Here is a 22,245-nt window from a genome sequence, read left to right on the forward strand (position 1 = left end):
TCTGTGTGACTATTGTTGAATCTAATATTCAGGGTGCAGTTTGGTTCAGTTTATTATGGGCAATCCTGAATATCTATTGAGCTATACTCAGATTATTTTAAGCATGCTGTATGCAGGTTATCTTATGTTTTCATTTTCCATTCTTTTGCTTACATTGTGAAAGGAGAGTTTCACTGGATAGTTGTCTTCAAGCAAGCATTTCTTTGTGCCATTTAGATATATTGGATTTTCTTAGTATGAAGTCGTATGTTCCTTAATACCTTGAATGTTGTCCAATTTAATTATCACCCTTCATGATAAAGATTCACTAATGAGGACCTTTTTTTTTTCATAGTATATCTATTAGGAGTGCCACAGTTTCTATTATTATTATTATTGTTGTTGTTGTTGTTGGTATATACTACAAAAATTACAAGTTATGGGATAAATCGAAAGGTCTTATTATATCTTCTCTCAATGAATTATGGTGTTGGAATTTCTTTTCACTTGAAGGAAACCAGTGTAGCTAACCAGCATAACTGAAACCTTGTGTTACAAACTTAAATGGAGAAGAAAATTCTTTTATGCGGTTACCATATTTCTATGTTTGACAAGTGATGTTGGAATCACTTCATGTTTGCTGGATATTTATTTTTGAGCCTCAGATCTAGTGAATTATGACTGTACCTCCTTCACAGACTTCTTGACATTTTGATGATATGCTTGGTTTTCCTAACTAATTTCAAAGTGCTGTTGATTAATTGAAAATCTTAAATTAAAACTTCAAGGCATTATTGGTTTTATGTGTTTCTATCATGTGTAGACGAAGAGATGAAGAAGGTAGAAGTGACTCTGAAGAAGACATCAATGGTGGTTCGGAATCTTTGACAGTGTCTGAAGAAGAGGACAATGAGGAAGGTGAGAATTGTTTTATACGTTTAACTACTGTTTTATATGGTTTACTGCTCTATTTACATCCATACATGTAAATATGCATAACATGCATATGTATGTGTGGTGGTTTTCAATCTTTAACAATGTTTGAAGAATAGATATGTAAATTTTTTTTTGAGGTAATTGGAGAAAGGTAACTATTGTTTTATAGGTTGTACTTCTCTATTTGCATCCATATGCATAAATATACATATTAATATGCCTGTCTCTACAAAAATTTTGTGTCTGTGGGTGTATATATATGAATGTCCATATATTTGTTTCCATTCATTTTCTTTTGTTAAGAAATCAAAACTTTATCTGACAAGGGAGAGGTACAAAGAAAAGGTGGAAGCTCTTCAATAAAGTCTTAAAACAATTTTCTTATAGGTAGATAATAAATTAAATATGTATAGGGAAGGTGTTTAATATCATTTTGCCAGAGGGTTTTGATCTATTGGGGTTGGTTGTCCTTGTAACATAGATTATCATAGCATTTTGCCTCCAGGGACGTCAAAACCAGGAAAGATAAGCTTAAGTGAGAGGTGATAGTCCTTGGAAACATTTTTTTCATGCCAAAAGGAGAAGCCAATGAAGAGATGCTCATGGTAGTGAAATACCCGATAAAAATAATTTGTTGATTATACATGTAATTTCTTTATATGAAGTATCTGCTCTATAATTTACAATTCTCATGAAGAGATTGTGCCAACTGCCATCATGTCTGTCTTGTATTTTTATTTCATTAACAGGATTACATGTGTATGTTGTTTATATGGTCTAATGACTTCATAGTTTTGATCTTATGAAGTCTTTTACCATCCATGTGAGTTGCATGATCTTTTGTGCAATCATTGTTCAGCATCCTGAATTCTGATGTTTGTTATTTTCTCTTCTTTTCCCCTCACTTGTTGGATTTCCTCAGGTACTGATAATGAGTCTGCCAGGGGTCATGCTAGTGAAAGTATTATGGAGCAGAGTGAAGATGCTGAAACTGAAGATGACAATGAGGCTTCTGACACAGATCAAATGCATGACCTAGATGTTGATGATCAATCTGCTGTTGGTGCATCAGAGAGCACAAGGTTCTACATTTTGTATATTTTTTAATTATAATTATTCCTTTAATTCTTCGTCCTAAATTATAAAAAGGAGATTTAACTATACAGCACATATATATGTTGAAAAAGAGAGACCGAGAGAGGGAGTTTAACAGAGAAAATGTGTTGTAGCTGTAGCGTGAGGGGACATGATATGTTGTCAGGATAGGTTCTATGAATCTGTGAGCTTGGACAAAAGTTAGTTCCACTTTCGCTGGCAGAATTTTAACCTAAAAGTTAAAGGTTTACTCTCTCAGAAGGACTTCTCCCTAAACCCCCCCAAAAAGAGAGAACTATTATATCTGCATTGCCTCTTGGGGGTAGCTTTGGCCAATGAGAACATCCTACCATAAAAAAGGCTATAAAATATTTTTTTTTTTGATAAGTAAAGAGAAGTATATTAAAATGAAAGAGGAAACACCAAACTAGTGTCCTCTAGGTATACAAAGAGTATACTAAAGCAGCCCCTCGATTCAAACCCAAGGAAGCAAGCCCGAACCCCTACCTATAACAAAAACCTAGCCACTCAATAAAGCTAACCAAAGACCGCGAGCTCAAAACTATAAACATTCTCGCCCATGACCACAGATTACTTACAAAAGAATGTTTCAACCTTTGGATTGACAACACCTCATTCCCAAAAGCCAACGAATTTCTTTCCTTCCAAACTGTCCAAAATATACATAAGGGGGCCATTTGCCACGCCTTTTTGCGGATTTTCCCCACAAAAGCTCCATGCCACCCCAGGAGAGTTTCCTTAACTGTACCAGAGAGAACCCACTCCACCCCAAAGAGAGAAAAAAGAAGATTCCACAATGTCCTCGTCATAACACAATGGAGTAAAAGATGATCCACTGTTTCTTCTTCAGCAAGACAAAGGAAGCACCTATTTGCCAAAGAAAAACCCCTCCTCTGAAGTTGGTCTAGAGTTAAGATTTTGCCCCAAGATGCTTCCCATGAGAAAAAGGCTACCTTTGGCGGCACACTTGCTCTCCAGATACCAACATACGGGAACATAGCTGAACCGCCAGGCTCCAAAATAGAGTAGAGCGACTTGACTGAGAAGACACCACTATTAGATGCTGTCCAAACCATCTTATCCTCATTCTCCCTTTGCACCCTAAAAGCTTGGATTTTAAGCATAAACTGTTCCATCATCTCAATTTCCCAATCATTCAGCGCCCTTGAGAACAAAGGGGTCCACCCATCCCCTACTCCATCTTGGTTCCACACTTCCGATACCCACGCGTCTTTCGCCTGAGAAATGGCAAAAAGAGAGGGGAAGGATTCGTAGAGAGGCTCATCTCCACACCACTTATCCTTCCAGAATCTCACCCTCCGACCATTGCCCACTCGGAAGGCTGAACTGCTATACATACCCATCCACTCCTTTCTGATAGCTTTCCAAGGCCCTACACCATGCCTCCCTCTTTCGGCCCGAGTGCACCACCCCCCCTCCTCTACACCATATTTGTGACTGATCACTTCCTTCCACAACGCCTCTCTTTCAATGGCAAAACGCCAATTCCACTTGCCCAAGAGAGCTTTATTCATCAACGCTAAGTTTCTTATCCCCAAACCACCTTTGTTCCTTTCCAAACAAACCAGATTCCACCTAACTAGATGAGGCCTCTGATCAAGAGCGCCTCCCCCCACAGAAAGTCCCTCTGAATCTTCTCCAACCGCATCCTTACTTTTCTGGGCAACAGGAAAAGAGACATGAAGTAAACCGGCAAACTGGAAAGTGTGCTCCGAATAAGGGTGAGTCTTCCCCCCTTGGAAATATACTGTCTCTTCCACATAGCCAACCTTTTCCTAAACCTCTCTTCAACACAATCCCATACCACCTCTGATTTGAAAGGTGCCCCCAAAGGCAAACCCAAATAACTGGAAGGCAGACCGCCCACCTTGCAACCCAACTCCAGAGCCAAATCCTCTATATCATTCACCCTCCCCACCGGTATAAGCTCACTCTTCTCCAAGTTGACTTTCAAACCTGAGCAAGCCTCAAACCACATGAGAAGTCAACTTAGATGCGTCAACTGATCCTGGGACTCCTCACAAAACACCAAGGTGTCGTCCGCAAAGAGCAGATGAGATATCAACATCCCTTCTCCACCCCTACCTCTAGCCCTCCACCCAGATAAAAAGCCCCCACTGATGGCCCTTCTCATTAAGCAACTAAACACCTCCATAGCTATCACGAACAAATAAGGGGATAGAGGGTCACCTTGCCTCAAACCCCTTGAACTTTGGAAGAATCCGGAAGGAGAGCCATTTATCAGAACGGAGTATCTTACAGTTGAGATACACCACTCTATCCACTTAATCCATCTCTCCCCAAAGCCCATTTGCTTTAACACAACCATCAGAAACTTCCAGCCAACATGATCATAAGCCTTCTCTATATCCAATTTGCACATCACACCCCCTTGATTGCTTTTCAATCTGGAATCTACCACCTCATTAGCAATCAAAACTGCATCAAGAATTTGTCTACCCTCCACAAAGGCATTTTGGGGTTCCGAAATCACTTTTCCCATAACCTTCTTGATTCTATTTGCCAACACCTTGGCCAACAACTTGTAGAGGCTTCCCACAAGGCTGATCGGTCTGAAATCTTTCAAATCTTCTGCCCCTCCCTTCTTTGGGACTAAAACTAAGAAGGTTGCATTTAGGGATTTTACAAATCTGCCCCTTTCATGGAATTCTCTGAAAAAGCCCATAATTTCAAACTTCACCACCTCCCACCCATAAAGCCAAAACGCCATTGTAAAGCCATCTGGCCCCGGGGCTTTGTCTTTGCCTAGGTCCATAAGAGCTGCTAACACCTCTTCCTCCAAGAAAGGGATCTCCAACCCCTCCGCCTCACTAATATCTAACCTCATAAAAGAGATCCCTTCAACACTAGGGCGCCACCCCTCTTCCTCCTGGTACAGCTCTTGAAACGCCCCCACCACACTGTTTCTTAAGTTATCTTCCTCTGAATGCCAAACGCCATTAACTTTCAACTTGGATAGCCAATTTCTTCTACTATGAGCATTCGCCATCCTATGAAAGAATCTGGTATTATTATCCCCCTCCTTCAACCACAACTCCCTAGACTTCTGCCTCCAGAAAATCTCTTCCTTTATCACCCAAGACTTGTAGGCCTCCCTTGCTCCATTTCTTGCTTCACTATCTTCCATATTTAAAACATCATATTTCTCCTTTTCATCCCAATACTCAACCTGCTTAAGAGCTTCACCCTTTTTAGCCTCAACTAACCCAAACTCTTCCTTATTCCAAATCTTCAGAATATTTTTAAGGGCCCTCAATTTCGCATCTAAAATGTAGCTGGATGACCCTGTAAAATTTAAACTCCCCCACCACGTCTTCAACTTGTCTTTAAAACCCTCCTCCTCCAACCACATGTTCTCAAACCTGAAAGGGGAAGGGCCCCTCTTCAACCCTCCTCCTTCCAAGAGAATGGGGAAGTGATCCGAGACAGGTCTGGGTAGAATGCCCTGGACAGCACCATTGAACATATTATCCCAATTATCCGTCACCAAGAACCTATCCAGCCTAGACTGGACCTGGTTATTCAAACCCCCTCTCCAAGTAAACGGCCCTCCCCTCAATGGATAGTCCCTGAGCTCCAGATCCTCTACCACTTCTGAGAACCTCCTCATAGCAGCTGTAAGACCACCTCCCCTGCTACGCTCCTCTGGAAACCTTACCAAGTTGAAATCCCCTCCCACACACCAAGGGTCACTCCATAACCCTTTAACTGACCCAAGTTCCTCCCAAAACTCCTCTCTATCCCCACTGCAAACCGGCCCATACACCCCAGTGAACACCCACACCACACCATCCACACAATTTTTGAACCGGCACGAAATTGAGAATACGCCTATTTCCCATCCCACCAGCTCCACCACCCTGTTGTCCCAGAACACCAAAATACCCCCAGCTGCTCCCCTAGAGTTGACTGCTCTCCACTCTATGTTTCTTCCCACCCCCAAACTTCGAACAAGCCCCATAGTCATTTCTTTTATTTTAGTTTCCTGAATACAAACCACGTCCAGTCTCTGGGATTTAATAACTGACTTGATGATCCTCCTTTTATCCCTGTCATTAGCCCCTCTTACATTCCAAGACATAATTCTTATCTTCATTTACACCCTGATACTGAGGCCCCTCCAATAATACCCGAGCTTGTTCCCATTTTCGCCTTTTTGTAACTAACAGTCCACTCCTATAAAATATCTGCAGTGCTTCTTGGGGATACCTAGGTAGCTTGGCTGATGAGAACAGTCTCTATCATAACTTTAGGGCAATAATGCAATAAAGGAAGAGATAATCTTGATTCAATTATGTTTGATTCACATTCCTAGGTATTTTCTCTCTCGTTAAGATCTTAGCATCAATAGCCTCAAAGATTGAGAAATTGCAAAGGGACTTCCTTTGGTCTGTGGTTGGGGATGATGAGAGATCATCTTATTGGTTGGGAAGTGGTGTGTAGGCCAAAGGAGATGGGAGGTTTGGAGTTAGGGAAGACTTCCTTAAGAAATAGTGCACTCTTAGGGAAGTGGTTTTGGAGGTTTCTTAAGGAAAGTTGTGGTCTTTGGCATCAAGTTATTGTGAGCATTTATGGTACACATCCTAATGGATGGGATGCCAACATTATGGTTAGATGGTCGCATGATGGGGGGAAAGCCTTTTAAAGTTTATTCAAGGAAGAAAGGGAAGACCTAAGTAAACTTTAAGTAGGATTAATATTAATTAGAATTGAATAGGGATTGGTATTTGTTGGAGTTTAATTAGGATTAGCTAGTTGAGTTATAATATAATTAGAATTTGAGTCATGATAGGTTATTAGAGTCCTAGTAGACTTTGGATGTTATAATTAGAATTAGAATCATAATAGGTTATTAGAGTCCTAGTAGACTTTGGATTTCTTAGAGAAGCCTATAAATAGGCTAATCAATGTAAATCAAAGGAATGAATTTGATGAATAATATTATACTTTCTTTCATTGCAAGGTTGCAACCCTCAGTGGTGAGACTTCATTGATTTTCTTCTAGGTGAAACTCCTAGAAGGCCTTAGTGAGACTCTTAAGGTTTTTCCATCTTTTCTTCATTGTTTCTTCTTTCTCTCTATTTCTTATCTTATAATTTTCTCTACCATAAAATTTATTCTCTGATCCTCTCCTTACACCCTAAAAATAAAACCCTAGCCCACCTACCATTGAGTGTAGGCAACCATCCTAGGGTTGTCCTACATCATCGCACAGATGTCCTTGGAAGATTAGTGCACAAGGCTTTCAAGAATTTGCTCCACACATTGACTATGTGATGGGGAATGGGGAGAGAATCCAGTTCTAGGAAGATTTATGGTGGGGAAGTCAACCTTTGTGTTCCCAATTTCTAAAACTCTATAGAGTTATCTTAGTGAGAAACCATATCATCTCAGCTGTCTTTGGTAGTTCCAACTTGCCTTCTTGGAATTTTAATTTCCGCTGCAATCTCACTGATGTTGAAATTGATTCTCTTGAAAGACTCGTGTCTTCACTCTCCTTGATGTGGTTGTCTCCCACTATTGTAGATTCAAGGGCATGATCTTTGTCCTCTTTTGCTTATTTTTAGTTAAATCTTTCTTCTTGGTTTTGTCCAAGTCCCCAAATCTAGTTCCCTTCTTTCTGGTCAATTTTGTTTGGAAATCAATAGTCCCTACAAAGGTCAAGGCCTTTGCATGGTTAGTGGTGCACAAGAAGGTAAATACCAATGACTTGCTAATGACTTGCTACAGGTGAGAAGACCTTACAAATCCCTTAGTCCGCATTGATGCATTTTATGCAAAGGAAATGGAGAAACGACTGACCATTTTTTTCTACATTGTCCATTAACCTTAGGGCTTTGGCATATGCTCTTTAGGTTAGCCCATATGGATTGGGTGCCGCCAAGGAATATTAGAGACATGATGATTATCTCTTTTAGAGGATTGGGGAATTCATTAAGAGACAAGACTCTTTGGCAAATCACTTGCCTCACTATTATTTGGATTGTGTGGCAAGAGAGAAATGCTAGGATTTTTGAGGAAAGATGGAGAACGGAAGAGACATTGTGGGATCTACTTCATTTCTATTCCTCCCTTTAGACCTCTTACTCCATTGATTTTAAGGGAGTTCCACTTAATGTTATTCAACTTAGTTGGCTTTCAGTTTGTAATTTATAGGGGGTGGATAACATTGTGAGGAGTTGTTCTCAATTTTTTGTTATTTTGCCTAATTCTCATTGTATAATGGTATACTCTACTTTGATCAGGTTTTGTATGTGTGTGAGAAGGACCCCTCATCCTTCTCTTTTTATTATATCAATAAAATTTATCTTTGTTTGTGATAAAAAAATAAAAATAAAAATAAAGGAAGAGATAATCAACAGTCTTGCCTGTCCTCTAACAAAAAATTCATACTGACCTTATTAGTTGCCAACCATGTGAAGGCTTTGATTTTTGAGGGAGTCTTTGTGATCCTTATGAACTTGGTTTAATAGAATTGAGTAAGTTGAAAGGGTGTGAAAACATATTTCAAAGATAGATGATCATTAGGTTCTAAGACCTAGCATTGCTCATTTGAGATAGAAGGACAAGGAAAGGTATTTTGCAAGAGTGACAAGAGTGAGTGAGAAGAGATCATCATGTTGTTGGGCTTTAGATTTTTGCGGAAATTGAATTGCAAAGGAGAGTAATAATTGAAGGAAAAGAAACAAAAAAAATTGGCAATCCTATTAGTCTCCAAAGGAGGTACATGTGAAGGTATTGTTGGCAAAGAGTTCAATGCCTCAACATAGTTCTTTGTAGATATTGTTTTAAAAGGCTATTGCGGTTTATGCTTTGAGGCTTGCCTCAAGACGTGGCTATGCAAATTAGCTGTGAGGCTAAAGCCTCACCCTATCGAGGATTATTACAACTTTGAGGTTGTAGCCTTGAGGTTATTGAGGCTTACCTCGAATATTCGAAGGGTTTTATTGGGTTTGAGGCCATTGTGGGCTTTTGGTATCATTGTTATCAAAGGCGACTGCCTGGGTTGCCGAGGCCACTAGGCTAGGTGGGGAAGATAAGTGGCCTTTTGAAGATGCAAAGAAGGTGACTTCAAAGAGGCGATGCTTAGGTAGTCTCATTGGGATAAAGCACAAAGCATTAAGACCGCCTTTGACCATAGGTTAAGATTAAACATACTTAAATTATAATTTAAATCAATCTAACATTAAATTAAACAAAGTGAAGATGAAATATTATATTATCAATCATAGTGATAATGAGATGGAGGACTATCAATATAGTTTTAATGCAAGCCATGATAATTTTAATTTCGATGATGACTATGATGATGATGCCTAAAGCTTCTCTAGGATGTTCATTCTTTTATTTTGTTTTTTATTTTGATTTTTAGATATCTGGAAAATTAAAATATGAATTTGGATTGGATGAATCTCTCTAAACAATATGTTGTTTCTTATGATGAGGATAAATATTTAACACTTTTTTTTTTTTGATAGGAAATATTTAACACATTGATAATTATTACTAATTTGCTAATTTTATAAGATATCATGAGGGATGAAAAATTAATAGTGTTGATTGTTGAAGGCATCACTTATATTGGTTAAGTATCAAGTAGGTAAATATATGTGTAAAAAACTAACAATAGGAGAAATACAATCTAAACACTGCAAGTTGTTCAATGAAAAATGTATTTTATTCATTTGTTTTATCATAAGAGTACAATCTGGCCTTTATAGACTAATTAGTCCCACTAGTTTTGGTTTTCCTGAAACTAACTCCTAGAAATAAGGATACAGATATTTTACTAACAACCATATAATAAAGAGATATTTATAGCTAAATATATTCATTTTCTAAATATTCCTACACTCCCCCTCAAGCTAGATTGTATAGATTGTACATCCCCAGCTTGTTTATCAATTTTCCAAATAGTGGCCTACTTAGGCCTTTTGTCAACACATTAGCAACCTGCTTAGTTGTAGGAACATAAGTCATGCAAACAGCTCCTTTGTCAATTTTTTCCTTGATAAAATGACGATCAACTTCAACATGCTTAGTTCTATCATGATGAACCGGATTATGTGAAATATTTATAGCAGCTTTATTGTCACAGTAAACTTTCATTGGCTTCTTCACCATAACTTTTAACTCTTCAAGTATCATTTTTAGCCACAAAATTTCACACATTCCATGTGTGACTGCTCTTAGTTCTACTTCAACACTACTTCTAGCAACCACAATTTGCTTCTTACTCCTCCAGGTTACGAGGTTTCCCCAAATTAGTGAGCAATAACCTGAAGTAGACCTCCGATCATCCACTGAACTTGCCCAATCTGCATCAGTATAGACTTCAATGCTTCTTTCTTCTGTATTCCTAAAGAATAAGTCTTTTCCAGGAGTTCCTTTTAGATATCTCAAGATTCTGTGAATTGCTTCCATATGCTCACCTGATGGTGCATGCATGAACTAGCTAACACAACTTATTGCAAAGGCAATATTCGGCCTGGTATGGGATAAATAAATTAGTTTTCCTGCCAATCTCTGGTATCTTCCCTATCCACGGGTCCTTGAGATGATTTGGTGCTCAACTTGATATACGGATCCATTGGTGTATTAGTCGGTTTGCAACTGAGCATACCTGTTTCCTTTAGGAGATCTAAAATATACTTCCTTTGAGATACTAAGATTCCCTCACGGCTCCTTGCAATTTCCATTCTAAGAAAATACTGTAAGTTTCCCAGATCCTTCATCTCAAGCTCCAAATCTAGCTTTTCCTTCAATCGTTTCCTTTCTCCCTCGTCATTACAAGTTACGATGATATCGTCCACATAAACTATGAGAATAGTTACTTGCTCTTTTCTATGCTTATAAAATAACGTATGGTCTGAGTGAGCTTGAGTGTATCCTTGATGACGTAGAGACTTTGAAATGATCGAACCGTGTACGAGGAGATTGTTTCAGGACATAGAGTGACTTTCTTAGTCTGCAAACTTTTCCAGTTTTACTTTCCTTATGGAACCTGGGTGGCAGATCCATATAGACTTCTTCCTCTAAATCACTATTGATGAATGTGTTTTTCACATCCATTTGTTTGAGAGGCCAGTCTAAATTTGCTGCAAGGCAACAAGTGAGAGAAGAACTCTAACAGTGTTTAATTTGGCAATAGAAGCGAATGTTTCCTGATAATCAATTCCATAGATTTGAGTATAACCCTTCGCTACAAGCCTTGCTTTGTATCGTTCAATTGATCCATCAATTTTGTATTTGATGGTGAATTCCCATTTGCATTCCACTGGTATTTTCTCTTTAGGCTTTTGAACAATGTCCCATGTTCTATTTTTTTCTAGAGCTCTCATTTCCTTCATGATAGCTTGTTTCCATTTTGGATTTGTCAAGGCCTCTTCCATGTTCTTTGGAATATCTTCATTTGAAAGATTAGCACAAAGTGCCTGAATTGAGGATGATAAGTGTTAAAATATGCCACAAAGTTTGAAATTGGGTGAGACGTACATGATCTAGTTCCCTTTCTTATTGCCATAGGAATATCCAAATCAGATACGTTTGTTTCATGACCTGATTTTGAGTTGGATTCTTGACCGTAAGGAATTCTCAGGTTATCCCCCTTTTTGAAATTCTTTCTCCGTGAATAAGTCAGAAGCTGTTGCTGAGCATGAATATCTCCCCCTTCCTTTGTCATCTCCTTGTTTGTAGGTGTTTCCAAAATTTCTTGATGTAAAACAAAAATATTTTTTGAAACAGGGGAATGCTTTGAATTTTTTGAGTCACTAGTTTGATTTTGAGGATTAGCCGAAGATTGAAGAACCAAGCTGTTGGGACTCTGTTGCAGATTTTGTGGAGGATTTGAATTTTCTGCTGCACTAGTTTGACTTTGAGGATTACCCGAAGATTGAGGAACAGAACTGTTGGGATTGTGGGTCGGATTTTGTAGGATTTGATAAGATTTCCAAATTTAAATTTTTTGGTTCATCTAAAGGGTCGGCTGAAGCAGTTTCCCAAAAATAGTCCCATCGATTCACTATTGGACCTGAATTTCCCTCCAAATTTCCGTCCAAAAAATCCTGTGGACCTGAATTTCCTTCCAAAAAATCCTCTGTCCAAAAATTTTCCACTCAGATTCTCCCCTTGATTTTTTCCCGGAAAAAATGGAGTAGCTTCAAAAAATGTTACCTCAAGAGATGTGAAATATTTTCGTTTTTCAAAGGAATAGCATCTATATCCTTTTTGAGTGGCTGAATATCCAAGGAAAATACACTTGTATGCCTTGGGATCTAATTTTGTACGGTGTGGATCATGATTGTGGACCAATGCTAAACACCCAAAAATTTTGAGATCAAGACTTGAGAACATGTGAGACTCTGGATAGAACTCTTGAAGATAGTTTAAGGGAGTTTTGTAATTTAAAACATGACTTGACATGCGATTTATTAAATAACAGGCAGTAAGAATGGCATCCCCCAAAGATATTTTGGAACATTGCATTGAAACAATAATGACCTAGCAACTTCTAACAAATGACGGTTTTTTTCTTTCTGAAATCCCATTTTGTTGTGGAGTGTTGACACAAGAACTTTGATGAATTATGCCATGTTTGATAAGAAACTCATCCAGTACGGAATTGAAGTATTCTGTACCATTATCCGTACGAAAAATGTTGACATCTTCATTGTATTGAGTTTTTATCAAACTATGAAAATTTTTATAGTCTTGTTCTGTTTCAGATTTATCTTTCAAAAGATAAATCCAACATACCCGAGTATGGTCATCAGTAAATGTAATATGCCAACGTTCGTTAGTAAGACTCCGAACACAAGAGGGACCCCAAATATCATTGTGAATCAATGCAAAAGGTTTTGAAGCACGATATAAATGAGAAGGATGGGAAACACGCTTGTGTTTTGCTAGTTGGCAAACTTCGCATTGAAACGAGTCATTTTTTTAAACAAAGATGGAAAAAGATGTTTTAAATACAAGAAACTTGGATGTCCTAGCCTACAATGCAAAAGCATTATTTGATCTTCACCGGAGAGAGAGGGATTGCACACTGCAGTATGAGCTTGACCATTCACAAAAAAATTCTTCTTAAAGTGGTATAATCCATTGAACTCCTTAGCATTGCCAATTGTCCTCCCCGAGATCCGGTCCTGAAAAACACAATCAGTGGGAGAAAATTTTACCAAACAATTCAACTCTTTAGTAATTTTCCTAATAGAAATTAAATTGTAAGACAAATTTGGTACGTGAAGAACTTCCTTAAGTGAGATCATAGGACCAATCTCAATGGTACCAATTCCAGCTATAACCGTATAGGATCGATCTGCAAATTTGACTCTATGGTTCCTGGGGCTTGGGGTATAAGATGAGAATAATTTTTCATGGCCCGTCATGTGATCTGTGGCCCCGAAGACTAGGATCCACGCTTCACTTTTCCTAGTCACACCACTGAAAGCAATTGGGGAAATACCTTTTTGCATCATTAGTGAGGTACCATAAATTTGATTTTTAGAGAGTATTTTGCTGATATACTCCATTTGTTCTTTGGTGAGAGTGACACCGAGTGTGCCTTTTGACATCTCTGGCTCTTGACTTGTTTGGAGACCTTTCGTGTCACGTCGTCCTCTTTCACTCCTTAGTACCCAATCAACTGGTTTACCATGGATTTCCCAGCAGTTATCTTTGGTATGGTGTGGTTTTTTACAATGATCACACCACAACTGTCCCTTCCTTCGGGTGTTTCACCCACGAACAGTAAGAACAGAATTTTCCATGACAGGAGCTGATGAATTTCCGAGCATAACACGTTTGTGAGTTTCTTCATGGGGAACTGTTGCAAAGGCTTCTTCAATGGACAAAAGTGGTTTCATTCCAGTAAGTCTCCCCCGAACTTCATCTAGATCCTGGTTCAGACCACCAAGAAAATCATAAACTCGTTCTTTCTCTATCATCTTTGTGTACATCATAGCATCTTCAGGATCATGCCACTGGCAAGTGTTGAAGAAATCTAATTCCTGCCACAATTTGGTCAAGGAATTGAAATATTGACTCACATCTAGCTCACCCTGTCACAGGTCACGGGCTCTGTTTCGTAGCTGAAGCATTTGAGACAAATTTTCAAGGTCTGAGTATGCCAAATTTATAGCATCCCAGATCCCTTTGGCGGTGGAATAGAATAGGTTTGTGTCTCCAATCCTGTCTTCCATTGAGTGAATTAACCAGGCTGTAACCATTGAGTTTTGAGCATCCCAATTGGAGAATGAGGGATCATCACTCTTTGGCTGGGTGATAGTACCATCTAGGTAGCCCATTTTTCCCTTGCCACAAATTACCAATTGAACGGATTGTGACCATTGAAGAAAATTCTTTCCGTACAATTTATGTGTCGTGATTTGCAGGGTCAGATTATCAGAAATTGCAGTGGGAACAATTTTAGAGGTTGACTGAGAGTCACCATCTCTGCTTGCTCCTGTTATTGTTTTCCTCAACTAATTGTTAGCCCTTTTTAAAAACTGGCTCTGATACCATGTAAAAAACTAACAATAGGAGAAATACAATCTAAACACTGCAAGTTGTTCAATGAAAAATGTATTTCATTCATTCTTTTTATCATAAAAGTACAATCTGGCCTTTATAGACTAATCAGTCCTACTAGTTTTGGTTTTCCTGAAACTAACTCCTAGAAATAAGGATACAAATATTTTATTAACAACCAGATATATACATTTTCTAATATTCCTACATAATGTATTTTTTTTTATTACCATACTATAGTTAGGCTATTGCCTTGTTTTTTGCCTTTCGCCTTAGGCTATAAAGAGTAATTATTAAGCCTTTTGCCTCAATACCTAGTGAGTTTTACACTTCTATAGGCTTTATGCATAGATTTTATAAGTTTTATCTTAGGTTCAGATAAACTTTTTATAAAATAAGGGCTTAGTTGACTTCCCTATAAAAAAAAAAAGGGGCTTAGTCGACTTCCAATTCCCATCAAATGGAGGGGAAAAAGTGTGTTTGAGAAGAGGAAGTAGGCATTGTTGGCTGTTCTAGTGGTTAAGCTCATATGTAATCATTATCGTATTAGATAAGGAAAAATACTATTGTAATCGAGGGATGAAGAAGAAGAATGGGTAGAAATAGATGATTGGGGGTTGGTGGGAAGGGGATAATACAATAATTAGATCTGCACTTATTTAATTTGACTTTCACCTATCCAACAAAAAAAAAAAAAAACAATAATTAACTTTGATTTTGATTTCTTGGAGGATCCCATAAATGATCATTATGATTAGTGCTAAAGATTATTTGATGAAGCCACAACAGAGTTAGAAAAGAGAAAAATGAACTAAATCAGAAACTATTGATAGTAACAAACTTTTAATTTGTTATTATAAATATTGAAGAGTATGATATATATTGTGAGCCCATATCCTACAAGCTTAAACTTTTAGGAAAATTGGTAATTCAACATGGTATCAAAGTCTCATTTGGTGGGATGTCATGTGTTCGAACCCCACCACTGTGCTTATTTCCTCAATTTATTTTGTCCATGCGAAAGCCCGAAAAAGGCTACACGCGAAGGAGGGTGTTGAAGAGTAAATTATACATTGTGAACCCAAAACCTACAATCTTAAGTTTTTAGGAAAATTGGTTATTCAATAATAAATATTATGATTTTCTTATTATTCAATTTTCATGTGATTTTATCAGCATTTTCTGATTTTTTGAGAATTTATTATTATTTATTTATTTACTTGGCTTATATCTCATCTGATTTGGGAAAAATGTTTCAAGATCGCCTTTAGCCTTTTAAAACATTAATTGTAGATTCCTAGTAATGGATCAAATAGTGTTAGATGATAAAATGAATGCAATGAATAAAGTCCTCGTAAACTTGTGACACTGGGATAGCAGGAAAAGAAAATAACTAAATAGATAGGAAAGAAAATACAAGCTCACCACCCAAGAAGAAACAATAATGGATTTAGATTCAATCACCCCCCAAAGGAGTCCACAAGGGATATAGAGCAAGAAACAATCCTCTGTTCATAGAATCTACCATTTGCCTTTTTATTCAAAGCCTCTGCCCATGCTCAATCAACTTTCTCTCTTTTGGACTTCCAATTGCCACAACTTGGAACAACCCTCCAAGCATGAACAATTTCCATGATTATAGTTTCTAGGTAAAAATTATGAAGTCTAACTCAGATTACAAATTCCACTGTAATACACTAGGAAGTAGAATTTCTTCAATACTTGAGTAGCACTAGACAGCTGGACCTTTCTATGGAAAACTGAACATAACTTGTTCTATAGAACTCCAAATGAAGTCTCATAAAATGCTTTTGAATCTCGACTCAAAGACCTTTAATGTGGGAAATTGCATGCATAGGAATTTTCACTATCCCAGTACCAGATTTACCCTCAAAATACCCCTACAAAAAAGTAGTTTCTGCCTCCCCTGCATCTCACATGATTAAAGTAAGGAGTTGGAACTCTTTTTGAACTAGGTGTTGGATCATACAATGAGACACTCCTGTGTCAACCTGGGATATTTCTTTCCAACTTTATAAATGTGTACATCTTAGCTATAATGATGGCACTTCACGTATCACTATGCACTCCATAGATGCTACTGATACTGTGATACCTCATACCATTAAGAATTACACTCTCCGGCGAACCACCATAGCCACTATCAACTAAAAGCTACAAAAGGCCCTCTTTTGTTTTGTTTTTTCTTTCAAAAGCAATTCCCCCTAGGCTTACCCTACCACTAGGGACACCGATCTCCTAACATGGTCAACCTTCATTCCAATTAAGAGACTTTTATATATATTGATCTTCAACCTGAATACCACCCAAAATGTCTAAACCACCCAAAAAGTCTAAGCACTGTGGATGGATGATCTTCCTCTCTTGTGTTGTTGTTGTTAACATGTTTTTTTTTTTTCTATTGAAGTTCAATTTCTAGAAATCGAGCATTTACTTACCATCATATACTTAGTGTTTGTAACTGTAATGCAGTGAGTTTCACATACTTGAGATTTCCAGTTACAGTGGAACAACAGAAATGTCAAATATTTATGTAACTTCTCTATATTTTTCAAGAAATTTTTGAAGATTGCTTAAATATTCTTCATCCTTATTGTTTTTATATAAAATCTTAAAAATTGTCTTGAGCTTTTGACAGGAGTTCGAAAATCTTAATCTAAAGGAAATAATAGTTAGGATTTGGAACAATAATTTGTTTTTTATTTTTTATTTTTTTACTTTTCCTGTTAAATTAATTTATGAATTTATAATTTTTAAACTATGAGAAGTTTCTAAGAAAGATTTACATTGGCTTTTGTCTTTGAATTTGTTTCATTTCCTTATGCAAGTTTGTCTGTCTTTCCCTTTTTTTTTTAATGATTTTTCTTCATGCAGTTCCTTTACCAGTCACGTGGGCCACAAATTATCAAAAGAAGAAGTTGACAATCTATCACGAAGGAAATGGAACTATAATTGGGAGATGCCTGCTTTTGACATGTCAAGTTGCAAGTGGATGGGTACAGGGGAGTCTTTTCTAAAGGTATATCTGTCATTTGTATTGTTTACTTGTCTAATGAGTTTCTATTGCTTAAGGATCCATTTGCAACATTCTTTATTTTAATAATTTGAATTCATGCACCAGTACACAATGTGAAAATAATGAGATGGCAGCTGGTGCCTTTACGTTAATTTTGTTTGTTGACCATATTTTGTGGGATTTTTTCAATCAATTCTTGGTGATTGGTAAAATAGTGAAAAAGATTAATGGGATAAATTGATAAACTATAAAGATGAATACATGATCTTGGTGCTTCTTAATACATGATCTTGTTGTCTATCAGAAAAAACAGAAAACAAAACAAAACAAAACAAAACAAAAAACTATAAAGATGATCCAATAACAAATATGCTTTGATATAAAACAGCTGGCAGGGGGCTATGTTCAAGATTTCCAAGTGGATTGAGGAGAAAGGGGGGAAGTTGATTTCTCACTTCCTCTTGGTGATGTTGCCCTTGTTTTCTTTAGAGCAGACCTATATCCACTTTGATGCCTTAGATTTGTCTTGCTTTCTTTTGAAGCAGTTTCAGGGTTGAGGTTAAACTAAGAGAGAACTCAAATCAGTTGTGATTGTGGGGATATATCTTCATTACCAGCAGTTTTGGGATTCTGGAAAAAGAAATTATAAGCCTGCCTTTGGGCATAATTTAAGGGCACATCTATGTGGGATCCTGTAGTTCAATGGTTTAGGTATAGAGTGGTCATTGGAAGAGATGGTACTTCTTGGAAGGAGGAGTCATTTTGGCTAGGCATTTTTTGGAGCTCTACTTGTTTGCTTGAGGCCCACTTTCTTCATTTCAGTGTCTGCTTATGGTTGTAAAAGTTTCAGGAAAACTTCCTTTAAGGAAGATTGGCTGGGACAAAAATGCGTCTTGTGGACTGTGATGTGGTGGGCCTTTCTTTCCAAGGACTTTGGGGTTTTAGGGGTGAGGAAGTTGAAAATTTTAACTATCCCATTATAAAATGGCTTTTGAGGTTTGCTAATGTGAGAAGCAGCTTGTATCGAAGGGTCATGGGGGACAAATACGGGTTTGACAAGATTGATGTAAACAGTATAAACAGTTTGCATGGGAAAGGTTTATGGTAGAACACTAAAGGGGGTAGGATGACCTCTCGAAGTTTGCTTTCTTTCTGTGGGCAATGGTCAAAGAGTTAGTTACAGTATAAGTGGTGCAGAGATGCTCCCTCATTTCGACATTCCCAGATCTCTTTTCTATAGCTTGTGATAGATAGGCCTCAATAACTATGTACTGAGAGTTCTAAGAGGAAAAGGGTTTTGGCACCTGAATTTTGTGAAGAATTCCAGGATTGGGAATTAGCTTTAATATGATGCTGCTTGGATGGTTTCAAGTTTGTTGGGATGGAGGGGATGGGTTGAGATGTAAGGCCTCTAGGTCATGCCGTTCTTATTGAAACCTTACTTCCACCTGTTATTTCCTGATGGTGGTCCCATTTTTCTGACGTTAAATTTTTGCCCCTTCTAGAGTGACCTTTTTTGGACTAACAGCCCGAGAGAAAACTCTGATTATGGGTTGTTTGAAGTTTAGAGGTTGGACTTCGGAGTTTGGTAAATTGGTCTTGCCTTCACAAGAGGAGAGATGAAATCAATGAAACACTCACTTATCTCTGGGGCTGGTTCTATATGAATTGTGGTCTATGGTGTTTGTTCTGTTCTAGATCAAGTTGGTGCTGCCCAGATCCTTAAAAGAGCTTCTCTCAAGTTGTCACAGGAATTTCATCACAAAGAACAGGAGAAAGGAGTGGAGGGCTATCAGTCTATATTTAGCTTGGTGTTTGGAAAGTAAGGAGCTTGAGAACTTTTGAGGGATAAAATATTCAGTTACCAATCTCAACGATATTATGATTATTTTGCTTTTTTTTTTCCCCTGCTTTGGCAGAGGCTGGTGTTTTGTTTAGGAGGCATTCTTTTTCAGTATTCATTAGCAGCTTGGACAGTAACTGTGTATAGGATGATGCAAGCCTTTTCTTTTGCTCTTTTTTTTTTTTGATAAGTAAAAGCAATTGTATTAAGAAAGCCTGAAGTACACCTGACATTATACACGGAGTATACAAGGCAACTAGGCCAAAGGGAAAGAAAAAACAAAAAAACCTTTACTTACAACCCAACCAATCAATGAAATTGAAGATGGACCATGGAGCACAATTTAGACGCACCCTAACCCAATCCGAGAACATGTACAAAAAAGACCGTAAAATAGCTTGATTCGTTAATTCAGAATCTTCAAAGATTCTTCTATTTCTTTCCTTCCATAAAGTCCAAAATAAGCATAAAGGGGCTGCATTCCATGCCTTTTTTCTTTTCTTTCCAACAAAGGTGCCGTTCTTGCTCTTTTTCTTGCCTTATTATTGTTTTTAGCACCTTATTTTATAAAACTTCATTATACATACAAAAAGCTTCTGAAAATTTTCTTTTGATTTGGATTCTTTTTTGCACTTAATGGAATAGGACCAGCATAGTTTCTGGGGGTTGGATTTTTTATTAGTTAGCTTTCATGTGTTTATCTTCTTGGCAGTTGGTGAATTATCTATCCACTGCTGTGTTGCCTCTTTAATGCAGTCCTTCATTTTCTTTTGGTCTAGGTTCTCTCGGATCTTATGTGTCTTTGTGGTATTGTTTCCTTTTGATGAAGATCTACTGCTTTGTTTCTTTTTGGGGTTATTGAAGTATAAGAATGGCCAGTTCTTTAATTGGAGATACAAGATATTTAGAGGATTGAAGTGAGAACCAAGGCTTCTATTTTAATTTGACATTTTTGTGCCATAATTTGGAGGTGTCAGTTGAGGAATCCTTACTAATTGGGACCTAAAAAGGAAAATTGTGATGAAATTGTGAAATATGCAAGTGTGTTTAAATGGTCGGAAAGTTTTGAACATGCAACATGGTCCGTATCCCACCTTGGTTAACTCAAGTTGCTTTACTGTATTACAATCTTTAAACTAGCTTCTTAATCACATTTTGTTAACCTGCAAAAACATTTATGTATAATACAATTTCCATTTTTTCAGGATGTTAACACCAGTTCTGGCTATGATCTCAAGCTAAAATTGTACAAGCATTGGTTGGAAAACTATAAGACATCTGGTGGCAATGATTTTCATTCATCCAAGCAAAGATTGTTCTTCTCTCTATGTGAGTGATACTGATCTGTTTAGCAGCACCTTTTAACATCATCTTTTTACTCATGTTGGCTGATTTTATTTTATTTTTTTTGTACCTTTGCATATTTTTCCTGCGATCTTGCTTGTCCAATTTTTTTTCCTCTTGTCGATTCATGATGTGCGGCGGGTAGAACTCAAAATATCTTATGGTCATTGGACTATTACGAGTCTGTTGACTTACAATTTGATTGTGAAAGTATTCATATGCTCATGCTTACAAGTGGTTCAATCTCTCAAAATCTCATCTTATGATCTCAGCTTTGGGCAAGAAAGTCTTTAGAGGGTGCCTCTATGTCTATTCTAAATTTTATTGATTGGTTGGGCTCTTGTTAATGTAAGCAGGGTGCCTTTGTCAGTCTCTCCATCTAAATGTGCCTTTTTGGCACCTTTGTATGCTTCTTGTGTACTTTGGCGCACCCTCTTTTGATTAGGTGCTGTTAATAATATTATTTTTTACCCATAAAAAGATTAAAAAAAAATATAAAAGAATGAGAGGTTACAATCTTGAGGATCTGCCCTCTAAGACTTCTGGATGGTTTTTTGGAAGCATCTTGACTTTTGTTGTGTCAAGATGCATATTCTTTATATAGAACATCCATATTCTTTTAAATCTTCAACAGAAATTTCTAACGTTCATGCTTAAAAGGGGATAAATATTCAAGTCTAGAATCTGTAAATTTGAGGGATATCTATGGCTTAATTGACAATATTTTAGCCATCTAAAGCAATCGATCTTGTTCCTGATCTGTGAACCTTCTATTTGTTGTTGACCACAAGAATGTCGATGGTATTTTTTCCATCAATGATGATTAAAAAAATCCTTGTGTTTTGAGATTGTGTAAGAAATTCTTATGAATTAATGTTGTGTTGCTGATCAAGAAAAAAGAAAGAAAAGAATATTAACTTTACTGTTGTGTGCTTATCTCTTAGCATTATGGTATTATTTCACTATTATGTTTGTTTGAGTGTATTTCACCTATTCAAGGTTATGCTTTCCAAGTTCATTGCCATCCCCCAGAAAACTCAGAAACAAACATATTGATATGAATTTAAAAGAACAAATCAAGGATGAGGAATCCTTCCAAAGTGTACAAATCTGATAAAAAAATTATATGAAGCAATATCTATTCATCATTTCCAAATCAATATTGAAATTATTTTAATTTTTGATGCTTGAATTCTTCAAATTCATCCAACATACTTGCATCGACATGAGTCACATGACATGACAAGGGTGTGGCAGTGAGGTCCTTGTTGTTATGCCAATTTTGCTTCAGATACTTGCAACATACTTGAATTCTTGAATTCAAATTATTTTAAATTTTTTGAATTCTTGAATTCATGTTGCAACATACTTGCAACATAATTGAAATTATTTTAATTTTTGATGCTTGAATTCTTCA

General features: G+C 37.2%; 1 protein-coding gene across 1 annotated transcript in view; it reads left to right on the top strand.

The window, feature by feature from the left end:
- The window catches only part of LOC117925138 (U3 small nucleolar RNA-associated protein 25), a 61,413-nt gene that overhangs the window by 1,167 nt on the left and 38,001 nt on the right, over nt 1-22,245 (top strand). Inside the window, exons 4-7 of the mRNA XM_034844023.1 lie at nt 803-897; nt 1,838-1,997; nt 17,500-17,644; nt 20,690-20,813. Coding sequence (XP_034699914.1) covers nt 803-897; nt 1,838-1,997; nt 17,500-17,644; nt 20,690-20,813 — 524 coding nt within the window. The remainder of the gene's footprint in view (nt 1-802; nt 898-1,837; nt 1,998-17,499; nt 17,645-20,689; nt 20,814-22,245) is intronic.

Source organism: Vitis riparia, chromosome 11 (genome assembly GCF_004353265.1).
Source record: "Vitis riparia cultivar Riparia Gloire de Montpellier isolate 1030 chromosome 11, EGFV_Vit.rip_1.0, whole genome shotgun sequence".
Taxonomy (NCBI): domain Eukaryota; kingdom Viridiplantae; phylum Streptophyta; class Magnoliopsida; order Vitales; family Vitaceae; genus Vitis; species Vitis riparia.